We start from the raw sequence: 23,189 nt of genomic DNA, 5'->3' as shown, positions 1-23,189 counted from the left end.
TGCTCTCTGTTCCCTTCCTGGCTGCTCTTGCCACTGCCAACGCAGCCACGTCAAGGAGAAATCCCCCTGGGGCAAGGGGAAGGGACCCAAAAAAGCTGATCCCTTTCACATGAGTTTTCCCTGCATTTGAATTTGCTGTTTCCTTCTTCATTCATGCCAAAAGATGGAAGAAGTTGGTAAGATCAGCTCTACATGCTGAGAAAATGCTGAATTTGTTTCAGGGAGGGTTGTATAACATAACCAGACGTCACTGGGGAGGAAAACTGCGTCTTGGTCCCTTTCCTCTTTCCCTCACAACATACCCAGATCACGGCTGGGTATCACTCAGGCAGCTGGAAAAAATCACCCTGGCTGGGTCAGGGCAGTCAAGGGAAGGTGGAAGGCTTCACGGGAGCTCCCTCAGGCAAATCCTTATCGGAGGTCAGCATCAATCAAACTCCACAGAAGAGGATCTGGCTGGGACCAACCTTTACACCGGTGTAACATCCCAAAGGGCCACCTGAGATCCACGGAGCTGCAGCAGCTCAGAGCAGCAGAGGACCTGCCCCCAGAATAAAGCAGCTCTTTACTTTTAAAGGGTATTTTCCAAATTGTCCCATCAGCACTTTGCATGTAGGATGTTTACCATGGGGAAAACAGCTCCCCTGCACCCGATGCACATGCATGCACAGCAGGGAAGGCTGATCTACCGGGCTGCCCTCAACAAACAGGCCAGAAACCCCCTTAACCCTGTGCTGGTGTCAGGAAACCTGGAAACATCTCACCGCCCTGGCAAAGGAGAGCTGGAATCAGCTCCTCGCTCAGGTCAGGAAGCCACGGGGCAAGGGGGATGTCTTCTTCTGCCACACATCGCTGGCAACAGGAGCACAGGGATTCAGCATGCGACTTGGCTCCAGTGGTGAGCAACACTTTGGGGGAGAAGCAGAAGTTTTCATTCCTATTGCCATTGCTTAAACCACCAGCAGAAAAGGCAGCAGTCCCCGGGAAGTGTCTGGCCCACAGGGGATGTTATCACATTTAGTTGTGAGCACCAGGAGGGAAGGATGTGAAACGAAAATGGGTTTTATTCCCCAGTCAGGGTTTGAATAAGTTGTTTGTGATGAGAGGATACACAGAGTTAACCCCTGTCAAGAAGGTTTTCCTGCCCAGGATGACCACAGGCAGCCAGACTGGGAGATACCCTCCTCTGAGCAGCTGTTTCAAATCCTGATGCTCTTCTAAGCAAGCTGAATTTCTCATCATTCCCCAAGAATCCTCTCTCAACTGCACCACAGAACAAAGAGTAAGAAAGCCTAATGCCATGTGTATTTTTATTTTGTAACTAGACTGAGCATTGTCATTAGCTGACTTATCTAATTATAGTTTAAAAAACAATATCTAGGATAATTATCTAATTGAGAATTATTTCTAATGAATGCATCTCTGCATAAAGCACATTCCAGTAGCAACAAACACACACCTGCACTTCCCCTTGCTCTGGTAGGGAATGGTTGCCTAAAAACGTCTCGCCCATCGCTTGGCAATGTTTCTACATCCTTACTCACAGGATGACGAGCAGAGGACCTCGTGCTCACCGCCTCTAAAGAAGTATCTTGGATCCCAGGGAGGTACAAACATGTCTCTCTTTGGCCTCCCTGAGCATCACCTGGAAGCTTTAGAGTGGGTTTTGCCTTTTCTGGGCATGCAGCTAGATATCCTCTCTACTGGTAGCTCTCTGGACATCCCCCAGTTCTGGAAGCAGCACTGATGGGATGTTTCCTGGAGCAAAACTCTGAAAGCACAGCCACAGCTTTGGCGGTACAAATGTTGGGCACGTGTTCATTCCTGGGTCATTTTTACTGGAAAAATCCCAATCCCTTGGGTTTGCATGTACAGGCCAAATTCTGCACGGCCCCGAGGAATGACAGACTGTGATTAAAACAATTCCTGGTGATTCTGCATTGTGCTGATGCTTGAGCTTTGGGTCTCATCCATTTCAAAGGGGAGCTTCTGAGAGAGCATGCTTGTAGCGCACCCACTGCCAGCGAGCTGTGAGCTTTTGGGCTCTCCATATATCCCTGCAAGCTGGGGAAAACAACAGCATGTTGGTTTTTTTTGTAGCCAAATTCTCAATACAGCCCATTATCTTTTACCTATTATAATAACATACTCGTGCATAATGTAATATGTATGTTATAGAATCAGTAGCTAAGCTTCTAGTATGATTTATAAAACAGCTATCACCACAGATCGATGTATGACATGCCTATCTATTTTAGCATGTTTTCTTGGTACGAATTATGACAGAAATACAGTAAGTCAGTAATTTCAGATTCCTTTGCGTAGACATTGTCACTGTAATTTTGCCAGGAGGGAGATAATAAATCATACTTTTCCATCTGACTGATGTTCTGTTTCCCCTGTCTGATTTCAATGGCTGTGTGCTATCTTGTGAGCTGGCATTGTTCACGGCTCCTTTTATTAAAGCGCAGGCACGTTATTGAAATTTCTTTTGTATTATGATTTTCTAGCCGTACGTGAAATTGCAGAACATACAAGAAAGGAAAAAAAAATGCCCCATTTGTTTGAGTCATAATAGGAAAACGAAACAAACTGCTGTACACATCTTGGGGAGGAAAAAGCTAATATTAAAATATGGGCCCCATGCTGGCTTGGGTTCATAATCGGTGTCTTGTAATTTATGAGCGAAGTTCTAAAAACTACTACTGATTTGGATCACTGGTTATGTGCTACCAAAAGGTTTTACTAATGCTTGTTCTTGCAGTTATTAGCCTGCAACTATCTGAGCGTTTGCTAAGATGCACCAGGAAAATGAACGCTCATAGCAGAGAGGAGAAAGCTCAGGAAGAAACTCTCCACTTTTTTTTTTTTTGGCGGCCTAATGAAGATGGAAGGAGTTGTGCCGCTGCTACGAAGTGCAGCAGCCACCCTGCAGTTCACCTGGGAAGGGCTCCAGGGTGGGTGAAGCCATCACTTCTTGTGACACGTGGCTAAAATTCCCCTTTACCACCCACCCTGAGTGCCTCGTGGCTGCTGTGGTGTGAGGACAGCCGTCCCCAGAGCATCCCAGGCACTTCTTGCCCTTACCTGCCCTTGCTCTCCAGGGCTGCAGCTGCCTCCTGCTGCTCACCTAACAGCACCGTCCCATCAGCAATGCCCTGGGAGCATCCCAGTGGCTTCATTCCTGTTTAACAAGGTGTAAGCAGTGGTCAGGGCATGGCTGTGGTTTGTACTGCTTAATTTCTACTTCTGGCATGGTTGCTGGGTGGGGGAATCGCTTTTTGTCTTTGCTGCCTCCTTTCACCCAGCGGCAGAATGGCCACGCTGCATTTCAGGGGCTGAGCGATGCTGGGAGAGCAGCTGAAGGAGCTCGTGCCTCTGCTAACGCCTTTTGATGAAGGGTATTACTTTGTTAAGTTATATTAAGATAATTGCATTAATAAAACATTTTTTTAAAGAGCATTAACCAAGGAGAAGGAGGTGCTGCTCTTCCAAAGTACAGGTTTCCATAATGAGCTGAGAATTAGTATATGATAATGCTATGCTTATACAGTCCCTCATTTATTTTGGATCCTGATTATGCCCCAAAGATCCCTGCTAGAGCTGTGATCCCTACTGTGCAAAGTGCTGTTCAAGAAGACATAAAGTCAGCAAGATACAGGAGCCCTGGCTGAAGGATTACAGGTGATACACAGACAAAGATACAGTGGAAGTAAACAATATGACAGAAAAACAGAGAACTCCAGGAGTGAAACCCTGCCTCTTTTTAAGTCAGTGGAGATTTTGGCCTAGGATGAAGCTAAATATTGCCAGGAAGGCAAAGCTGTGATGCCAAGACCTCTCCCTTTCCCTCCCGAGGATAACTCACCCAAAGCCCTGCCAGGCAAACGGAGATATTTTAATGTCTGTGGCCACAAATCTGCTGCTGTTGACTTTGAGAACCACGACACCATGCTACAGAAAACCACATCATGGGAGCTGCTGTCCTGCAAGGACAGGGAGCAGCTCCCAGCTGCTTGCTCTGAAATGAGGAGAACCTTTCAAGACATCAACTTGACGATCTCTTGTGAACTCACATTTTGCCACATGTTCCGACAGGTCCACAGAGTTTAGTCTGGCCATGCCTACATTCAGTGATGAGAGACCAGGAACTTCAGAGGGGATTATGGACAGACCAAACGGACAAACTAAACATTTGCAGAAGGCTCCCAACTGTGGCTACGAATGTACCATAACCCCTGCCACCAATCGTATTTATAAACCCGGGTAGGCACGTGTTTTTCTGCCTGTAAGTTACGCAGCAGTGTACAAACTAATCAGCACTTCGGAAAACTGTTGTCTCACTGACATTTGCACGATTTCTCCATCAGCTGCTAATGGACATTCATCACGCTGGCGATACGCTGTCTCCTTTACTTTACATAAGCTGCTGTCTGGGAGCGTTCACTTAACACACAACCATGAGCTCTCCCAATAACCAAGCCCGCTCACTGATTTATTTGCTTATTTTGTCTCCCTGAGAAGAAAGGGGAGGGTTGGCAACCTCTCCGAAAGATCCCTGCTTTACAGGCGAGCGTGGAGCACTGGGGACTTGGACCTTAGCCTCCAGCACTGAAATCAAAACACAAGCAAGCTGCTAAGTGACCCTGAGAGTCCCCACCAGATCTCTCCGGGGAAAGCAGCTGGACTGCCTGAGCCTTGCAGCATCCCTCACGCTGACCCTGAAGCCACTCATCACCCCGTGTTCACTCTGAGAGGGACTGGAGGAGACCCAGGAGGCCGGATTTGAGGCCAGCAAGGAGAGAAGTGGAAAATGAGGTTGGGAAAGAGACGGATGGAGCCCTCTAAAAGCAACCAGCCCTCCCCTTTGACCGCAGCCTCGGCAGAAGTCACGGCTAAGTCTCAGGCAAACCATGGGGATGAGGCAGGCTCCATATGGGCAGCTGGAACCCAAAGCCCTCAGAGATCTCCTAGGACCCATCACAGAGCTGTGCAGATCCTACACGGGGTTACTAAGCCATCTGTAAGGGACCCAAGGTTTTACAAAGCACACAGAAAGACTCCTAACAGCTTTAGATTTACAACTGAAGTTCAGCTCAGCGTTTCATTCGTACGCGTTAATGATTTAGGGGCACAAGCATAAACATTTGGACAGCTGTCGGAGCTAGATGGCTTGTTGTCATGTTTATTTTTTGTGCTTATGATTGCTATGAGTCAAAAAGATTAGAGGTCCGAAATCAGCCCACTAGAAGGAAGCTAAATATTCAGGAAACGGGTCTCTAGAACTACGCTTTTACCAAGAGATGGTCACAGCTATGGTCAGTGGTGAGAAAATAAAAGGATTAAATTGCATTTGGATTTCTCATCCCAACCCCAAACAGAAACCTAAAAACAAGATAGCAAAATTCTCCCAAATGGAAACCTCTCAAGATTTTTGATTTCCCACAGAAAACACAACCCTAATTTGTGCGAAGATCAGGCAGCTGAAATTTCCATACGATGAGTCAGTCCTGGCAGCATTACCAGTGCAAGTATGGATGTTTGTATGCACACACACACAGACACACACTTGCAAAAGGTTTTTAAATGAAAGTTAATTTCAGCTGTAGCTAAGCAATGAAGAGCACTTCTACAGATGATGATTCAAAACCTACATATTAGCGAAAGCAAATTGTAGGTGAAAGGGTTACAAGCCCACAAAAAAACAGTGACTCTGTCTCCACTGGAAGTGGTCTGTTTTTGAGTCGAATGACTGGGAAAGCCTCTCTTCTTTGGCAAAGCCAGAGCTCTGTGTGTGTGGCATGGGCTTGAGAAGTCTGCAGACCTTATGAGTCCAACAGGGTGAGAGAAGAGCAGAGCTCAGAGTCTATCAGACCTATGTATCTCCTTGGATTTCTTCTGTAGAGATGGCAGGTAAAAGCTCAGGTACTTGGCTCTGGTGAGGCTGCACCTTGAGGGCTGTGGTCAGTTTTGGACCCCTCAGTACCAGAAGGACATCAAGGCCCTGGAGCATGTCCAGAGAAGGACAATGAAGCTGGTGAAGGGCCAGGAGCACAAGTCCTGTGAGGAGAGGCTGAGGGAGCTGGGGGTGTGTGGTCTGGAGAAGAGGAGGGCTTTTCCAACCTTAATGATTCTGGGATTCTCTGATCTGTGTTCCATTGAAGCAAACAGCAAAATCCCCAGATGCTTCAATGAAGTCAAGGTTTGGTTTTATAGCTGCAATTTCCTGAATCTTGGAAGTTCTTCCTTTCCTAGAGCATTTACAAACTCCGAGTTCATGGGTACCACTTTTTTTTTTTTCTTTTTTTTTTTCCCAAAACACCCCTGGTTTGGCACAGCAATTTTCTATTGTTTCAATGTTTGTTCTAGGTAAACACATAGATTTCCAAAAGATCAGTTTCTGCCCTGTTGCACAAGGTATCAAGCTCTGTAAAACATGGGTCCACCTCAAAAGCTCGACTGTGAAGTCAGTTAAACATGAAGGATCTCACATGAGTCCTACATGAAGGCTACCACATGCGAGAATGCTGTGCCCCCATCTACCATACCTTTTTCTGGGGACACTGGAGCTTTGCTTTCCACACAACACCCTGCAGTTGCTGAACACAACAAACTCTGAATCAGATAGCTCTAACTCCCCTTAATAGCCTTTCTCCCCTAAATCCTGTTTCTCTGCCCTTTAATCCATTTACAAGCAGGATTATTTCTTTCAGAAAACATAATAAATACTTCTGTACTTTTCTTCACGTGGTAGAGATACTTTAATGGAAAGATCCATCTCATTGTTCTCCCAGTGCTTTCCTAAAATCTCACCAGAACAACTCCTGATAGCTTTCATGTAAGGACCTGACCACGTGCCAGAATTACACCCAGGTGTGGGACACTTCCCCACTAACAAATCAAGACAACTCGAGCATGATATTTGTGGGGTGAAGCTGGGCTGGCCTTCACAGGGCAATAAGAACCTGTGATTCAAGCAGTTCACAAGATCGGCATCTTCATGTTCCTCTGCAAAGCAGAGAACAGGTTGAGCTGGATGGCCCTTGAGGATACAGTCCTCATCTATTTGTTTTGTGCCTAAGACTCTCGACTGTCTTGATCATACTGAGTGATTCCAGCTGCAGACAGGCAGAAAAAGATGAACACAAACCATATATAATAGAAGAAAGGAAACAAACACTACCTTCACTGAAAAAGAAAAAAATATCTGGGAAAAAGGGATTTGTAATCTACGTTATGAGAATTAGTGAAGCATTAAGACCTATATGGAAGTATTTTCATTGTCAGAAAAGAAAATAAATTTGCAAGTGTATAATGAGATTGGGCATACAGCCATGAAGAGTTATAGGCTGTTTTTAATTAAGGAGGTATGAATTTTAAAGCCACGTGACCTGGGAGCACAAACTCGTGTATACCTATTGCCTTTCCGCACCCTGTACTTCATTGTGAAATACTGTTTTCCTTAGCAGAATTGAAAACATGTAATCAAACTTACTAGAGTGAGAGATGTAGGTTGTGTAAAGGGTGATGGCTTTTGAAAATCTGGTCTTATTTTTAAGATACATTCCAGAAGAATTTCTTCACAACTTTCCTAATAGGCACTCTACTACTGTAATTAAATCTCAGCTTCTCTCTACCTGATGGTCATCTGCCTAGAAATTCATCTTCTGCCATCCTAGATAGCTTTACTACAGCTGCAAGGCAAGTATCAAATACAGCTGCAACCTATTTACTTGCATTCTCATATAGTTATGAATCACAACTCTCAGTACCATGCCATCATTTTTTGTTATCCAAATTGGAAAGGGGGTTCCTAAAAAGCACCCAGCATTTTGGTTTACCACCATCTTTACAGACACCACCAGCGGTTCAACTCGATTCATGCTATGAGCAAAGAGGGAAGTTGAGGAGCCACTTTGGCAGGCTGGCATTTTGCTCTGGGACTTTCCACTCATCGCTGGCCCTCACCAAGTTCACGTGAGGCTGGAGGTGGCAGCTTTCACATCAGCCTGAGCTACATCACAGCTAAAAAGACCTTTGCTTTTTATCTCTGATTAACAGCAATAAGCAAATACTGAGTGCCTTTGAGAGTCCCCAACAAGTCCTGTATCATACTAATATTAAATCCTGAAGTAAGTGTTTCATACCTTAAATTCCTCCAAGATTTTGTAATTTTTTCCATGATATTCACAAAAGTTTTTCACTTCTTTGCATTCTGGACAGCATCCATTGTGTTCCACTTTTGTACACTTTGGGTGGATTTTAGGGCATTCTGGTTGATCACAAACAGGTCCATCCTCAGTACAGACACAGGGACAGTTGGAATGTCCCGGGAAAAAACGTTCTCCCAGTTTGTACACAAAGCCACTGTCATCCACGCAGCCCTTCCCTCGGTAGTCATCAAAGATCAGGTTGTCATTACTGGAGGTCTGATCCCCTTCGTCGGCAGGGTAGTCTTCATGATTGATGGCAGCTGGAGTCACCAAACCAGGGATTACCAACAGAAGTATCCAGGCTTCATGGATATGTAGAGCCATCCCCCTCCTCGGCTTCTCCATGGGGTCTCAATGCCAGAGAGAAACAGCTGCTTCCATAAGGAGAACAGTGTGGTGGTCTGAAAACAAATATTTTCAAGTGAGAACAAACTCAAAATACTAAGGGACATTGACTACTAAAGGCCATTCTTTCAACCACCACCAAAAAATAAATCCCTGCTTACAAAACCATGCAGATACCTATCTCTGTTTCATTTGAAATAAGCCTCTCCTCAATTATTTGTAATGAGACTAAAGCACATGAAATACATAAATTAGGCACACGTGTAAGCATATGCCCACAAAATACCCCTATACAAACGGTGGCTCAGAGGAATCACCTGATTTTTATTTTCCTAATTCATGCAGTTGAGTTTTCTGCTGCACCAGAAGTTAAAGTACCTGCCTGAAACTGCAGTTTCGAGGCATCGGAACCCAAGTTTAAGCATGGTTTTAACCTCCTGCTGTAGCCACTGTCCCTCTGTGCTATGAGGAGGCTAGCTGGGCTACCAACATTGCCCAGCCTGCAGCAGGTCCATATAATCCCGACAGAAAGCACGATGTGATCCACCTTCCCCATTATTCAGCATTTTAGGAATTCCCAGGGAGAAATGCGGAGAGCAGGATGATGTTAAATGCCTGCGTAGCGCGTGGAGACGCTGAAATGTGTCTGTCTGCTTGGGCTGGAGCCTTTGGAAACCTTGGGGATCGATGCAGCACGGCCAGACTTTTGGAGAGCTCGGCTCAAGTGGCAGAGCCATGAAGCGACCCAGGGAGGGAGAAGCTTTGCATCACCCCCGGGAGAACCAGTGCCAGGAGCAGGCTCGGTGCCTGCGCCTTGGGTGCGCGATTGGCTGCCCGCGGTGCCGCATCACTGCCACCAGCGCGCCGTCCTTCCTACCCGCCGGCCAGCAGCCAGCGCAGCACCAGCAGGAGCACGGTTCCTGACCTATCTGAGGACTGGGTGAAGTACTAGAGGAAACTTTTTGATGAGATGTGAGCCTTATTGGGAGAGAGGGTGATGGAAGGAGTTTCTGGCACTCACCAGAAAGGGCTTGTTTGGATGTGTGTGGCACTGCTTCTCGTCCTCCCATCTCAGTGTGCAGACAGCCACACGCACCATGCCCAAACATGCATTAGGCTGCACACACAGGAGAACACGTCCTCCCCCTCCACCCCCCAGGGAAGCATATTTCTGTATTGGGATTTTTGGTGGACTGCAGATTTTCAACAATTAGTTCTCCTTAAATGAAGGAAAAAAGCAGCAGCAGCAGGAGAAGGCTTTAATCCTAGAGAAGCAGCTAAGGGATCCTGTTGACAAAGCAGTTTTTCCAAAGCCACAACAGAGGGAGACACCGGATATTACACAAGCTTTATCAAATTCAAAAGACATCTTCTTAATTGAAGGACTAGCTCCTTTCCCATCACAAGGGCTATGCAGCCTCTTACAACTATCAGCAATATCTGTCGTAACGTGTTGTTTGGGAAGCAGGCGATTCATGCAGCTGCAGCTGCTTTACCCATCTCCAGAGCAGGGAATCTTGCCCACCTAAATGCTACAGGTAGCTTGCAATATTGCAGATTGGTGGGTGTTTAGGGGGAAAAAAATCAAACAGCAGGAGCAAACGAAGTAATTAATGTCTGAGGAATTGTGAAACAATCAGGGCAATGTGCTGAAGTGCGATGAGGAAGCTCTCCGAATTAAAAAAAAAAAAAAAAGTTCTCTGAAGATCATAAATAAGACCGCTATATTTTGCTACAGCCTGTAGTCATCTGAGACGTCCCACAGCAACTCACAGGCACTCAGCTCAGCGGCGATCCTGGAAATCAGACAGACTGCAGACGCCTCGTACGGACAGATTTCAACAAGTAAACAAATGCTGCTTTGCTCAGAATTAGTTTACAGCTGAACTTTCTCATCATTTCTCATCACGAGAGAGGCCAGGATCGTAGGTAAGTCTCTGAGTAAAAGGTTTCCATCCACCTTCCCTCGCCCCGAGTGAATAATTTACACTTACCTAATCAGGCTCGATCTGTAAGCTGAAAGGGGTCACAGGCCAACATGGACTAAAAGGTTAGACACAGATTAGTGAAAGCAGTTCCTCCTAATCACATTTTCAGTGTTGACTCACGGACAATCCCTTTTCCTCCACCTCCCATCGCCAAACACAGGAAAGCAGCAGCCCAGCAACCACGACATGAGAATTAAGCTTTAACCCAGTGTTCAGGATTCAAAGCGAGCAGCGGCGAGGCGGTCCAGAGGCAGGGATGCCGCGGAGAAACCCCGATGCCAGCAGCACAGTCATCGCGGCGAACTTGGGCTGGATTTCCTCAGGTCTTGAGTGGAGGGGGGCGGCGGGAGGGGGGGGGGGAGAGAGAAAAAAATATATATATCCCCTCCCTATGCCCAGCGGATCTCTTGCGGTTCAGGATTTGCCACAGCGGGGGAAGGAGGGGGGAGAAGAGCGGGGAGGGGGCTGGTTAGGCGGTAGGCAGGCAGGGGGAGGGCGGAGGAGCCCCGCGGCCGGCGGGCCCCGCTCCCCTGCGGGGACTCCCCAGCCGGAGGGATGGGCATGGCCGCACCGCGCCCCTTATTATTATTATTAATAATAATTATTATTATTATTAATTTTTTCTCTCTCTTTTTTTTTTTTTTCAGTGGAAAAAAAAATAATAAAAAAGAGGGAATGGGGAAAAAACAATGCTAATCCAGCTGCGGAGTGCTCAGGCTGTGCTGCGCGCAGCCCCCACGCCCCGCGGTCTTTCCGCGGGTGGCCCCGCTGCCGTCAGCGCCGCGCTCCCCAACTCGGCCTCCTTCCTGCCCCGGCGGAGGCCGGAGAGGTTGCTGCATCAAAAATCCCACCTTGCTGCATTATTCAAACTTCACGTCTTCCCGCAGGCTGCAATTGGAAACGGGGAGCCGAGCGCTGGTGGCTCTGGCGGTGCTCCGCTCAAAATCGATCTCCTTGCAATTCGGCTGCTCTGTCATTAGGCGTCATTGTAAAGCTATTTCTGCAGGAGCAACCAAACGGGAGCTGCTGGATGTTCGGAAAAACAAGGCAGAGTAAAGAGGGAGAAACCAGGGATTTTATTCGGATAAAATCCAGAATAATACTCCTCTCAGGCAATTACGCTCCCTGAAAACATTAACTACGGAAACACTTCACTAAGCCCTCTCTGCCATCCTGTCAAATCATTTTTCCCCCTGTAAATCCTTGAGGTTAAGGTTACGTGAAAGCAGCGCGCTGGTCCTCAGGTCCAGAGGCAAAGCGTACCGTCGGCACCCCCCGAAAGCAGCCGCCTTGCCTTGTGATCGAAGGCAACGCTGTGCACTTCCTCCTCGCCGTGGCCCCGCAGGCTGGAGAGCTGCCCCAGCTCCAGGTACAGCACCTTCACGGATCCATCGCCGCTCGCCACGGCCACGGTGCGACCTGAAATTCAGAGCAAAGTTACCCAGGTTTGCAAAGGCAGCAGGGAGAGAGCAGGGCTGGAAGTTTGGGGCTCGCCGCTTTAAAGACGAGCCACGTTTTGCGTGCTCCTGTTTTCGGAGATAAATGATGGGAAAGTTGGATAGATCAATGGTAATGAGATTGGGTTTCGGAGTGATTAAGTGAATCTGGAGACCCAGGCACGCTGCTCATTAGGCGCACAGCTATTCTACCTGCATTTGGATGCAATTATTTAGGGCCAGATTCCAACGTGCAGGCTGAGCACCAGATGCTCTGCTGATAGCTGGAGGTGTCAGAATCAGACCACGCTGTTACATTGCTTTTCTTGTACAGCACTGCAATGAAGGAAAGGGCAGGTTTCCAGCCAGGTTGCAGGGAGGTCAGGCATCTAGCTGAACCGAGTGCCTTGCTCCCTGAGAGCCTTATGGAAAAGCCAACCCAAATTAAATTGGGATAGAACTAGGTCCAATGGTAGAAAAATAAAAAATTGGAAAAGGTTTTAAAGAGTTCTCAGCTTCCATGTGCTTATTTACGAACCAAATGGACTCGGTTTTCATCGCCCTCAATGAGGCAGCAAGTGTTTATAAGTTGATTGTCTTTCTGCTTAAATAACAGCACAGGTAACAGCTGGTAAGCGATACGTTTGAAGCACTTTTATTTATCCAGCCACCAGATACACACTCTCTCCTTTCAGAAATTAACTATAATAGTCATGAGTTTCACGTACAGAAAAAAAGAAAAAAAGAGAAAAGATCAATACATTCATTTCAGAGCAGATGTGGTCCTCCCAACAAAGAGAGCCTTGCATTCCAGTCATGATCTTGGGCAAACACCTTTTTCTATTAGGAGCAAGTTCAATATACCCTCCAAATGATTACAGCTCTTTTTATGTATCAGTATTTTCTCTCCAAAAGCAAAGACATCACCAGCAGACGAATAATTAATATTGACACTGACAAAGTCAATCGGACACTAAGGCCGTCATTTTGGGGAAGATTATGAAAAATGGGAGAGATTTGGGCCATTTTTAGTCAACCAAGTTTTTTAGTTACTTGCCAAGAGGCCAATGGGAACACATTACCCATCAGAAGTCCTCACAGTTTTCACCATGTGCAAGCCATAGGGGCTTGGGCATGACTACATGATTTATCCCGGGAATATATTGTCTGTCCTTCCATCCAAACTCTTAACAACAATCTTCAAGACCCACTGGCTCCACCCGTGAAGTAAACAAATGCTGGTTCACCATTTATGAAAGCAAAGGCAGAGTCTAACCCAGCTTACAAATGCGCTGAGGATACTTAATCACGCGTTACGCTTAGCGTGGCCATGGATATCCGTGTGAGAAAGGCAACTAGAAAGTAGAGCTAACCATGATAAATATGCCCTATTTGCAAACCTTTATAACTACCCGGCTTCTTCGTCTAGAACAAAGCCTGACACAGCAAAGATCTGTAGGATGGATTAGAGTGTCCAAAGCAGCAGATGTGAATATTTATTATAAACTCTCTTCCAGCAAGTCTTTGCTGACAGAAGCATTGCATATGGATTTCACTTGCAGCCAGACTCTCCAGGCAGTCGCTGGGATGACTTCTCCAGGAGCCAAATAAATGCCATTTCGCCTGGAGCCCTGACACTGCAACAGCTGGGCAGGGGGTTAATGTCACTTTCAGCTTCTTCAGACCCGTAACGAACGCGCTCATTAAAAACAGAGAGGGACAGTAGCTGCACAAGGTGCACCAGCAAACCGCTCGTGCCTCCCCACGCCGGGGAAAGGGTTGAGGTTTTCGGGGCAGCCCTGGTGAGGATTGAGTCATTTCACGCACAGTTAGTGCCAGCCACGCCGCGACGTGCTACGGCTGCCGACTACGAGCACAGCGACTTCCCTGCTCTCTGTAGCAGAAGGATGCACAAGGCAATGCGTGCGAGAGGGGAAGAGAGAGGGGAGGGGACGGCGCAAAATGAGAACATCTCATTTCTGTCACCCTTTATGTCAACGCTGATCTACGCGCTCGTAACAATTTGCTCATTATAATGTAAATTTACTCCCTCCTTCCTTCCAAAAGGAGATGTTTCTTTTTTGGAAAGAGGGAACAAATTGTGTTTTATTGCTCTTTCAAAATGTTCTCCAATTAGGAAGCCAAACAAAACCTATTACATAATTGTCATGCAAAGCCCTGTTTTTATGAAGGACACTCACGCGCCAACAAAGGCACTTTGATATAACACTCAGAGGCAGGCAAAAGCCTGGAGCTATTTTTTTCTTCATACACCTTAGGATGAATTGTCAGGTGGGGCAGGTCTGGGCAAATTCACTGAACTCAGCAATTATGCCGAATTATACTGAAATGAGCAGTTTCTGGTTAGTAGATGCAAAGCTCTGAAGAATGAGACCTCGAGATCTCACAGCCTTTAGATCTCAAACTCAAGATTTGAAAGACCTCAAACTCACAAGTTTTCAGTGTCTCCAGACCTCAAAGTCACAAGGTTTCAATGTCTGAAGACCTCAAACTCACAAGAAGCTGCCTCAGATGGGCAACCCAGGGAGCAAAAACGAAGCTTGGCTCTGGCTGGCCCCGTGCCCATCCTGAGCTCTTACTTCTTCCTCAAACTGGCAGACAGGAGTGATGACAAAGCACATCTCCACGCCAAAGAAACACTACAGTAGCAGCCTCTGTACTAATTACAGCTAATTTGCTGTTGCCCATTGCTAGAACGTAGGCACTAATTTTTCTGATGTACCCCTATTACATCCTTAGAATAACATAAGCTCTGACCATCTGGTCATTTGCTTCAGAAAGGATGCAGTGAGTTAGGAAAGGTAGAGAGAATGGCAGCAAAAGCAATGAGAGGGATGAACAACTGTGCAAGCAATCACTAAGAGGGATGACTTACCCTTAAAAAAAAAACTGTATGCTAAAATGTATGTCTTGTAACAGTCCCATTTCTTCTGCGACATGACTGAACTCCCTCTGAGTGACCCATGCCTTTCAGCTCCTCTTTATTTTCTTAGCATTTCAGTGAGGTACAGCTGCAGGTTTCCAGCCCCAGCATCCTACAGAGAACAGCCTCTGTTCCCAGTCTCCCACGAGCCGCCTCACCACGCTGCTGCTTCCAGCCTGGCAATGGCCTTTGTTGGAGGCATTGATTAATTGCTAATGCAGTTCTGCTGGTTGGGCCGGAAATATACTCGTACCTTATAACAACAGTAAAAATCACCCGTGCCCTTTTAGAAAAGTATTTCTGATATTAAAGACATATCCTGATGCTGTTTTGAGACCAGAACTGAACCTAAAATCAATTAGTACCTCAAATGATGTGGTTACTGCGATCACACGTACCCTGCTGTGGGGAACAGGGTAATTACGATGAATTTATCTTGTATGGACATCTGGCCCAGCCAATTTTTCCAAATGTACATCAAATTATGGAACAAAGAAAGGCCGTAGCCTTTAAGTACAAAAAGCAAGAATGTGAAAAAACAAAACAAAATAAACAAACAAAAAAAACAAACCACCACCACCAAAAGTAATTTTGCTGGAGTCTCCACATTGACCTAACATGTGAGCTTAAATCAAAGTTACTGCACTGCCTGAGGCTCAGTTATGTTACATGTAACAAGCAGCACACTTTTTCTCGTCTGTGAGGAACTTTGCATACCTCTGGTGCCATGTCAATACCAAAGCCTCACATGTAAACACAATAAGAAATCCATCTCCTAATTTGAAGTGGGGGCTAAACGTAAAATAGGGCCGGTGCGTTGAAGCAACTGAATTTAATTTGCGACTGCGTTTCTTCAGACCACAAAACCAGACAAGATTAATTTGCTGGGTTGATAGAACCAAATTACCTAGGGTGGAGGTAGGAAGACCTCTGCTTGTCCAACGACAGCTTGACAATTTATATTCCATAAGATCCTAATGGAAATCACAGCCGTGATTACCGTCTTCTTTGTAAAATGAATTTTGAGTGAAACCTTGCCAAGACAAGGTTAAGCAGTGTTCCCCTGGTTTGTGTGTTCAAACAGCTGGAAGCAAGGCCATCTTTGGACTGGCAAAGCGGAGCAAGCAGACCAGGTTAGAGCTCTGGTGACCAACAGATGCTGTTGGCCGAAGCCTTAAGATTTCATCTGAAAACAAGCAAGCCGCAACCATGGGGGCTGTCATGCAGCTCGTTTCTCCAACAGCTGGATGCTGAGCTGTCTTTGGAGGGCAGCTAGCAGATAAAACCTGCTGGCTGGCTCCCAGTACGCATGACACCTGCTGTGGTTCACCACATGCATGCTTCCACGTCTGTCCAGAAGGCAACCAAAGCTCTCATTGGCGAGCCCATTGGCAAGCAACAGGTACCTTGAAGCATTAAGCTTTTCCTCAGGCAAACCAATTGAGAAACCACCTAACACCCAATGTCCAAATTCTCTGGAAATTCCTGTTTTGGCAGACAGGTTCTTCATGTTCCTAGAGGGTTTTAGCAGCTTAGTGGTTAATAAAATAGAACTGCAACAGAAGTCACCAACACTACACCTTACTGTAGCATGTTAGGCTCAGACACTCACTCTGATAACTAGCACTGTTCTCTGTCTCAGAATATTTTTTTTTCCATAGACTCATCAGATAACATTAGCTCTTGGTCAGCTACAAAACAAAATGAGGAAAGTGAAAAGAAAGAAAATTCACCTGTCTGCAGCAGCAGCTTTTACACCTGGAGTAAGGGATGCTGGATTTGGGCAACTGCTTCTAATAAAGGCAGGGCCATTATTTTAGGCTTCATTGTAAATAATTCAGATGTAGTAACTCTGCCAATTTAAAAATACTCACACCGCCTAACCATAAGCAAAGCATTCATCTTCAAAGACACAAGTCCTGTAATTTCTTTTTTCATTAAAATTATGACCTTGCATGGATTTAAGAAATTCTGCTTATCGTAACTGCATAGGGAAGCCTGAGACCATTAGTGATGGCAGAGATGAAATAACGTATCAAAGAAAGAAAGGAAGAAAAGCTTTCATCAATAGGGAAATGATTTTTATACACATCAGAACCAATTTAAAGAATTCTCTGGGATCAATTTAGATAGACAGAAATGCTTCTCAGCATTTATTACCTGTGGAGGGAATATTGATCCCATCCATTGATTTCTCCTATGCACATAGAGCAGCATCTGTTTTGGTTTTGTGGTTTTTTTTTGTTTGTTTTGTTCTTTTTTTTTTTTTTTTTTTTTTTTTTTTTTTTTTTAAAGATGCCCCAAAGTGGAAAGTATCAAGAAAATACTTATATTTTAAGGACTTCCATTAATGGTTCAACCAGCGTCATTACTCAGAACTTTTCATCTCCATTCAAGAGTAGGCAAAATGTAATTCAGCTTATTTTTTGCACATGATTGTTAGTCAATACAGAGAAGAGTTTTGCTGAAACCATGCTCATCAAGGGCTACTAATTTCTTATGTAACATATTGTGCCGAACAGATTTTCTCTCCTGTTCCTGTTTTTTAAAGGCATCTCTGCTTGGGATGATACTATAAATCAGACACACAGCCCTCTTGGATTACATTCCTTCTGCCTGAAGACCTTTGGTTGTTACTGGAGCTGCAGCCACGTGCACCGACACGACGATCACCCAAGCCACAGGTTCTCCTGGGAACAGGGCACCTCTGTGCTACGTGGAAAAGGCAACATACCCCAGCCCCCGCCTGGAGCAGTCTGCAGTCAAAGAATAATTAGAAAAAACAAGAACCACCACAACAACAAAGGCGGCAAATAGATCAGGGAGGAAAAGGCTACAGGTAATTATGAGCTTAATTAGCCATGATACCACTGCCTGGCCATAGTTAAATGATTTATGGGCATTATGGCAGCAGGAGAGGACTTGGGTCCAGAGTCATGTCTAATCACTGCACCACGAAGAGGTGCTCAGGCTGCCCCCTGGAGCTTCTGCCCCCTACACCCAGGTACGTAGAGCTGGTTCGGTGCATCCCCAGCCAACGTGACTTGCTTCTCAGCCTGGGTGCTGCACGGCATGACAGCGGCTTTCTGACCTCCAGATCCCGAGTTGGCATCACTTATCCTGCAGAGAAACTCCAACTGGATGGGCTCGGATCCTCCCCTGGGAAATGGGAGGAAATCACGAAGCTGCTTTACAGCAGCTCGTGGTCTAGCCCACAGTTTTACTTGGTAAGAAATCAAACAAAACGTTAATTTTGAGGAAGCGGGGAGGAGAAAGGCAGATGGGAAGGTTTCCAAACACTACAATGCAAGATTCTTCATGCAAATGTTAGCGTGCTTGCCTAAATAAGAGTAAATAAAATGCTTAACAGATGCTGCAAACTATGATTGCAGTGGCTGTAGATAAAATTCTTCATTACTGTCACACCATGCAGAATGTTATTTACCAAGCAACTGATTTCACCATACGATAGATGTTTTACATTTTTTTTTGTTCTATAAACAGCTTTCAACAAATACAGCAATTATTTCTCATCTTCCAAGTGTACACTACGTTCTGCTTAGGAACGCACTTTTTTGACATTGTTATAAGTCCTCCACTCTTAAACATGAATAAATCCTCCTAAATATTCTCCTCTTGGAAATAACGGCAACCCCCTCCTCCCATTGCCTTCCCATTGTGTTTATTTAGATCTTTCCTGCAAGAGGACATAGAAAAATAATCTTGAGCAGGCTGTAATTCACTCGCAGCAGTTTACTAAATATTCTCAATAATGGAGACCGAAAGACAGGCTGCAAAGTCCAACAATCTGCTGATATAGGCTTTTAAAATATTGTTACCAAAATAAAATCCTTTTGTCATTCTCTAATGTAATGACTTTTTTCCTTCCTCAGAAGTATTTAAACAGACAGAAATTTGGCAAACTATATTAGGGAAAATTAGCTCATCTCAGAATGCACTTACACTCGTGACTCACCTTATGCAAGTGAAGCCACTCAAAATCAGTTTAATCATGTGCCTAAATGATGGTAGGATCAGGGCATCACAAACAGATTCATTATGTCAGTAGGGAGCTACAGCACGAGGTCTTGTAATGAAGAGATTTGCTTTTGTTTGGCTTTTAGCAGTACACTAAGGGTTAGACCTTCAAAGAGAAAGGCGGCTTTATCAACTGCATGGGGGCATATCATGCAAGTTTCCTAGACCCAATATTTAAAGAAGGTAGTAAGAGAAAAGTAAATGCAGAGAAGTTTCTCAGGCAGACTGCTCAGGTGGAAGGTGAATCCCCTGGAACACAGAAAACCTCAAATTATCCATGCAGTGCGTTAACACAAGTACAGTTATTATCTTTAAGAACCCGTGTGTAGAGATTTGTCCTGGATGAAATGTAAGTGTGTGGCAGGATATGGCCCTGTGCATTTCCCCTGGAAGATAAGGGTCTGGAGTGATGTTTGGCCACTGGACAAAGAGGACTTCTCTCAACTTCCTACTGTGAGGAAAATGTGACCTAGATGAAGGGGCATTATTTCCAGATCTTAAACAGATCTCAGAACTCAACAAATCCTTTTTCAATCAAAAAATCACCAGAAAGCTACTTATAGAAAAGAAAGCATTTATCTGATAGAAGAAAATCCTTTCTATAAAAGAATTTAAAGCTTTTTTTTATAAGGATTTCTAGACCAAGACCATTACTGCAAAGCTACCTTTCAGCTGGACTTGAGCTTGTTTATATTAGATTTTATTTGGCCTTTTGGTGGCATTTGGGATTTGGAAAATGGTTTGAAACAAAATAGAAAGTCTTAAAGCAGAAACTTTAGGAGCAGAGTCTTCAAGATGTAAAAATCTTTTTGGATATGGAAGTGAGGCATGCTTGAATACATTCAGAAGATAATCAAAAGTAATATTTTAAGAATAAAGGGAAAGAGAATCTCCACCTTTTGCCCAGAACTGGAGTTTTTGCTTGAAAATTTCTCCCAAAGAAGAATATTTTTGTGCATACAATAGGAACACATTTGTGTAGCTTCCAGTGTTACCTATAATATCTGTATGTGGGCACATGTCTCCAACTGAATCTACCTTGAGGGGAAAAAAAAAAAGAAACGTCACAGCAGAGTAGTAACCTCTGCAGGATTGTTGGTGGAGAAACCTCAGAGCTGTGGCATCAGCAGTGCTGTTCCTCTGCTTGTGCTTGTGCTGCCCAGGGCAAGAACATGACAAAAAGCTCAAATTTTAAAAGGCTGCGTGAAGAGAAGGCAATGGAGGAAAAGAGTACATATCAGTATAGTCTGATGATCTTCAGGAAGGAATAAATCTCCATAAAGATGCCTGCAGAAGTTGTGAAGCTGAAACTCTGCTTACAAAGAACTCTCTGAAGGACTTTTCGTATGATTGTGAGTGCTCCAGAACACAGGTAAAGTTCCCATTAATATCTGATTCTGAAGAGCAACTTCTTCCCTTCTGTTGAACTTGAATATTGGCAGCAGCCTATCCCCAACTGTATTGCACGTAATATTATCTCCACAATACATTAGCTGGTTTCTTGGTGTTCTGAGAGTGTGAGAAGAAAAAAATATCGCACTTACGTTAAATAAAAATTTTCATTTAAAATATAAAATTTACTGATGGGCTAACTTGGAAAAATTAAGTCACAGTGAAACTGCTGTTACCACAAATTGAAATTTATTCTAGTTTCTGCTACAAGTGAGGTCCCTGAATATAGATTTGGGCGTAAAAACATGCTTTCCTCTGAACTTCCTACTTGACTGCAGCTGTATGTATTTTGGGCATCAATATATGTCTCATTTTTAAGAATTCAGTTAAGTTGAGCAGTGTATAAGGACAAGAAGAATTCCACACATGCAGGAACATAGCTCCGACTAATGGAAACACCACTTTAAAGGCATTCAGAGAATAGAAGATAACCTTTTATTAATATTCTATTCTTCCTCCTTTCCCCACTCTCTATTTTCAGATGCCTGCAGCTGTTCAGCTAAAGCCTCTTTGATCCTCCTTTCAATCTCAAATGATAAGATAGATATGCTTGTGTTATGGAAGAGGAGACCAGGATGTGAACGGTGACTCATTTTTCCCTTGGACAGCATATGCAGCATCCCTTCCATTAACACGAAGGGAATGGCCAGACACATAATAGTTTTTTGACACAGGGTGGGATTCATCTCATCTGCCCTTGCCATCCCATAGCAGAAACCAAGTAGTTAATTCACCTGGGCTCCAGAAGAGCAGTTTTCAGTGAGAAAATCCTCCTTTTCAAAGGAAATCACCTGCTGCTTTTAGACAGCAATGGCAGGTGACTGTGCACCGACTAGGAGCAACTCTCCATTTCTCTTTTCAGACACCTGAGCCACAGAGGGATTAAATCCCGCTTGGAATTTGAAAAAGAAATTTTCCTAATTTGCACCAATGGCAGACTTGTGTATACCAGAGCTTCTGAATGGAACTAGGCACTTGTAGGCATCCCAAGGCACTTAAATACCACTGAGCGTCAGGTTTATGTAGGCAATGACAACTTAAACCCCATCCTTAATAAATAAATGCATGCAACTACCATGCGGTGGCAACAATCCATAATATAAGAAGCATTCAGTAACAAAGCAGATCCTGTGCATCATCAGTGTTTTGTAAACCTGATAACTCTGAGATAAGAACTCGTCTCCACTGTATGTCCAGGCTTACTGAAATGAACAGTAATTAACACATCCTTTTTTCACACAACAGTTTCAACCCCAAGAGCCAGCTCTTACACTGCAACCAATAACCTCTGCTGAAAATAAAGTCCACCAGGAAGGTGGAATGAGACAAAAGTTTTGCCCATTGCTCTGCAGGCCTGGAAGCCAAACTTAGCTTACTCTTAGAGCAGGCATTACTCCTAGTACTCCTTCAAGCATGAGTCCTGAAAGCTGCTACTTCAGAGAAAAAGCACTTTTGAGGAACAATATTATTTATCTTGCTTCACCTCACCATGTTCTGCCTAAATGTTTTATCTCTGAACGTGCTCCTTAAACAGAAGTTTGGTGTCCTGATGAGCCTGGATCAGGGCAGAAGCTCTGGGTAAACACTGCTGATTCCTAATGCTTCTAGCACTCATCAGGCTGTCCTAGCAAATAAGATGACACTTCCATTCTGTCCTTAAAGCTAGTTTGTTGTTACCATTATTATTTCAAGCTTTGAGGATGATGTAATGTACATGGATTCTGGTTTCTGTCAAGCGAGCTCCTTCCTTACACGAAAAGTGCTGTTAATGCACTGCCAGGAGAGCCAAGCCTGGCTCCTGCTGCGTCCCAGCCTCCAGCTTCACCTGGGGTTTCCCTGCTGGCTCTTCCATGCCCAGTCTTTTGTAACTGTCTGGGTATTTTCTACACCGACCAGAAAGAGATGAGTAGAAAAAAATGTTCTCTGTAGGTCCTCACTCCATAGCTAGCCCCATGACGAGACTGAACAAGTTACTTCATTTTTACATGTAAGTAGCCAGATAGGTGGCTCCAACGCCATCCTTAATCTTCTCAAACTTCAGCTCTCCCAACTCATAAGTGGGTTTATTTTATCTGTTTCTGAACTTTTCAGAATTAAAAAAAAATGGTGATTTTTAATCCTATCTTTTCTGGCTTTCACTCAGTGTCTGGTACAATGGAGCCTTCAGCCGTTGCCTACACTATCACAGTAATTCAAGTGAAACAGAGCTTTACAGAGTGACTAGTATCTTTCTTCCACATTACAACTAAATAGTATTTTACCATGATAGTAAAAACAGACAGACACACAGGAGGGGTATGAAAACAAAACAAAAAGCACAAGTAGCAAAACGGGCTCAATAATCTCTTTGCCAAGTAAAAGCTCAAACAAAGAGCTGACTTTTAACATAAGCATGTTATTGTCAACAGCAGCATCTCTATTAGGCTTGTTCCCTTTCCTAAACATTTCTGTTACTGTCATTTCTCAGGTCTGTCATATTCTCTGCCTTGACAGCACAAACACTGTGCCGTAACATCTGTCAAAGAGGCTCGCTGATTTCCTCCATCTTCTGACACTTGCAGGTCTTTAATACCAGGCTGTCAGAGCACCGAAGAGAAAGGCGGGTGCTTCCTTGTTCAGCACTGTTACTGTGACTACCATCACACATACTTTAATCATTAGCCTCACACTGCTATGAAATCCTGACTTTCATGCCCTTGGAGTCCCATGCTAAGAAATGCTGCCGGCATAAATCTATGGCAGGGGTTAGCGAGCTCAGTTGCCCATGGAGGTG

The 23,189-nt window shown here is 44.7% G+C and overlaps 2 protein-coding genes across 12 annotated transcripts in view; both read right to left on the bottom strand.

Moving 5' to 3' along the window:
• Positions 1-11,461, bottom strand: part of VWC2L (von Willebrand factor C domain containing 2 like) — a 36,955-nt gene extending 25,494 nt beyond the window's left edge. For 4 of the 5 annotated variants that reach the window (XM_084524441.1, XM_084524444.1, XM_084524445.1 and 1 more), the window contains exons 1-2: positions 10,553-10,692; positions 8,148-8,614 (exon numbers count right to left, since the gene is read on the bottom strand). In XM_084524441.1, the coding sequence (XP_084380567.1) occupies positions 8,148-8,558 (411 nt within the window). In that variant the 5' untranslated portion in view covers positions 8,559-8,614; positions 10,553-10,692. Of the gene's footprint in view, positions 1-8,147; positions 8,615-10,552; positions 10,693-11,397 lie in introns of those variants that run through there. The other variant, XM_084524442.1, reaches the window with a different exon arrangement.
• Positions 11,462-11,599: 138 nt separating this feature from the next.
• The window catches only part of SPAG16 (sperm associated antigen 16), a 394,440-nt gene continuing 382,850 nt past the window's right edge, over positions 11,600-23,189 (bottom strand). For all 7 annotated transcript variants that reach the window (XM_084524434.1, XM_084524432.1, XM_084524435.1 and 4 more), the window contains one exon: positions 11,600-11,965. In XM_084524434.1, the coding sequence (XP_084380560.1) occupies positions 11,787-11,965 (179 nt within the window). In that variant the 3' untranslated portion in view covers positions 11,600-11,786. The remainder of the gene's footprint in view (positions 11,966-23,189) is intronic.

Source organism: Aythya ferina (assembly GCF_964211825.1).
Source record: "Aythya ferina genome assembly, chromosome: 6".
In the NCBI taxonomy this organism is placed as follows: Eukaryota; Metazoa; Chordata; class Aves; order Anseriformes; family Anatidae; genus Aythya; species Aythya ferina.
This window is presented reverse-complemented; position numbering and strand designations above follow the sequence as displayed.